This window comes from Dipodomys ordii, unplaced genomic scaffold (genome assembly GCF_000151885.1).
Source record: "Dipodomys ordii isolate 6190 unplaced genomic scaffold, Dord_2.0 Scaffold153, whole genome shotgun sequence".
Taxonomy (NCBI): domain Eukaryota; kingdom Metazoa; phylum Chordata; class Mammalia; order Rodentia; family Heteromyidae; genus Dipodomys; species Dipodomys ordii.
In genome coordinates, this window is record NW_012267369.1 from 752154 (window position 1) to 753134 (window position 981).

The 981-nt window shown below is 75.0% G+C and overlaps 1 protein-coding gene across 1 annotated transcript in view; it reads left to right on the forward strand.

Annotated features, from left to right (window-relative positions):
• The first annotated feature begins 902 nt into the window (after nucleotides 1–902).
• Mcm2 (minichromosome maintenance complex component 2) overlaps nucleotides 903–981 on the forward strand; it is a 12588-nt gene continuing 12509 nt past the window's right edge. The window contains exon 1 of the mRNA XM_013032299.1: nucleotides 903–911. Within this exon, the coding sequence (XP_012887753.1) occupies nucleotides 903–911 (9 nt within the window). The remainder of the gene's footprint in view (nucleotides 912–981) is intronic.

The window sequence follows — 981 nt, forward strand, 5'->3', positions numbered from 1 at the left end:
AGGCGGGCCGGCGTCGTGCGGGCGGGACGCCGCGTCCCCGCGCGGCAGGCCCGGCCACGTGCTGGTGTTTACACACACACTTCCGGAGGGGACGGGCGGCTTTCAACCTGTCGGTTCTCCGTGCTCCCGGGCGGGCAGGGCGTCCCGATCGCCGGGCCCAGGCCGGGCCTGCCCGCGGGAGCGGGAGAAGGAAGTCCTTCTAGATAACAGGCAGGGCCGGACGAGGCTGGTGCGGGCATCGTCAGCGGGGCGGGCCGCGCCGCGCGGAGCGCGGGAAGCTGGCCCGACGAGGACCCCTCGGCCAGATCGCCATCCTCCAGGGCTCCTCGTCCCCCGACGCAGCCCCGGGCCCACCCGGCGTCAGAGCACAGGGTGGCCGGGGACACCGGAGCCCCCGAGCCCCGTCCCAGGCTTTGGTGCGGCGGGGTGGGACTTGAACTCGGGGCCTGGCGTGGTCTCCGACTCGCCCCGGCTTAATGGTGCTCGGCCACTCGCGCTGGGCCTCCGCGTCCGGCCCCGCTGGCGCGGAGGGCCGGCGGGGCTCCAGGAGCTGCGGGCGAGGTCTTCGTGCGGCGCGGGCCGAGTTCCAGGAGCGGTGGGCGTGGTCTCCGTGGGGGCGGGGCTCCAGGGGCAGTGGGCGTGGTCTCTGTGCGGCGCGGGCCGAGCTCCAGGAGCTGTGGGCGTGGTCTCCGTGAGGGCGGGGCTCCAGGAGCTGCGGGCGCGGTCTTCGTGCGGCGCGGGCCGAGCACCAGGAGCAGTGGGCGTGGTCTCTATGAGGGCGGGGCTCCAGGAGCGGTGGGCGTGGTCTCCGTGCGGCGCGGGCGGGGCTCCAAGAAGTGCGGGCGGACTCCAGCCGGCGCGGGCGTGGCCGACTCCCTCGCAGCCCGGCGCAAGCAAACGTCATGACGCTAGCGAGCGTCACGTGGGCTGCTTTTCGCGCGAAATCTGGCGGTGGCGGGAAGTGCTGATCGGAACGCGGCG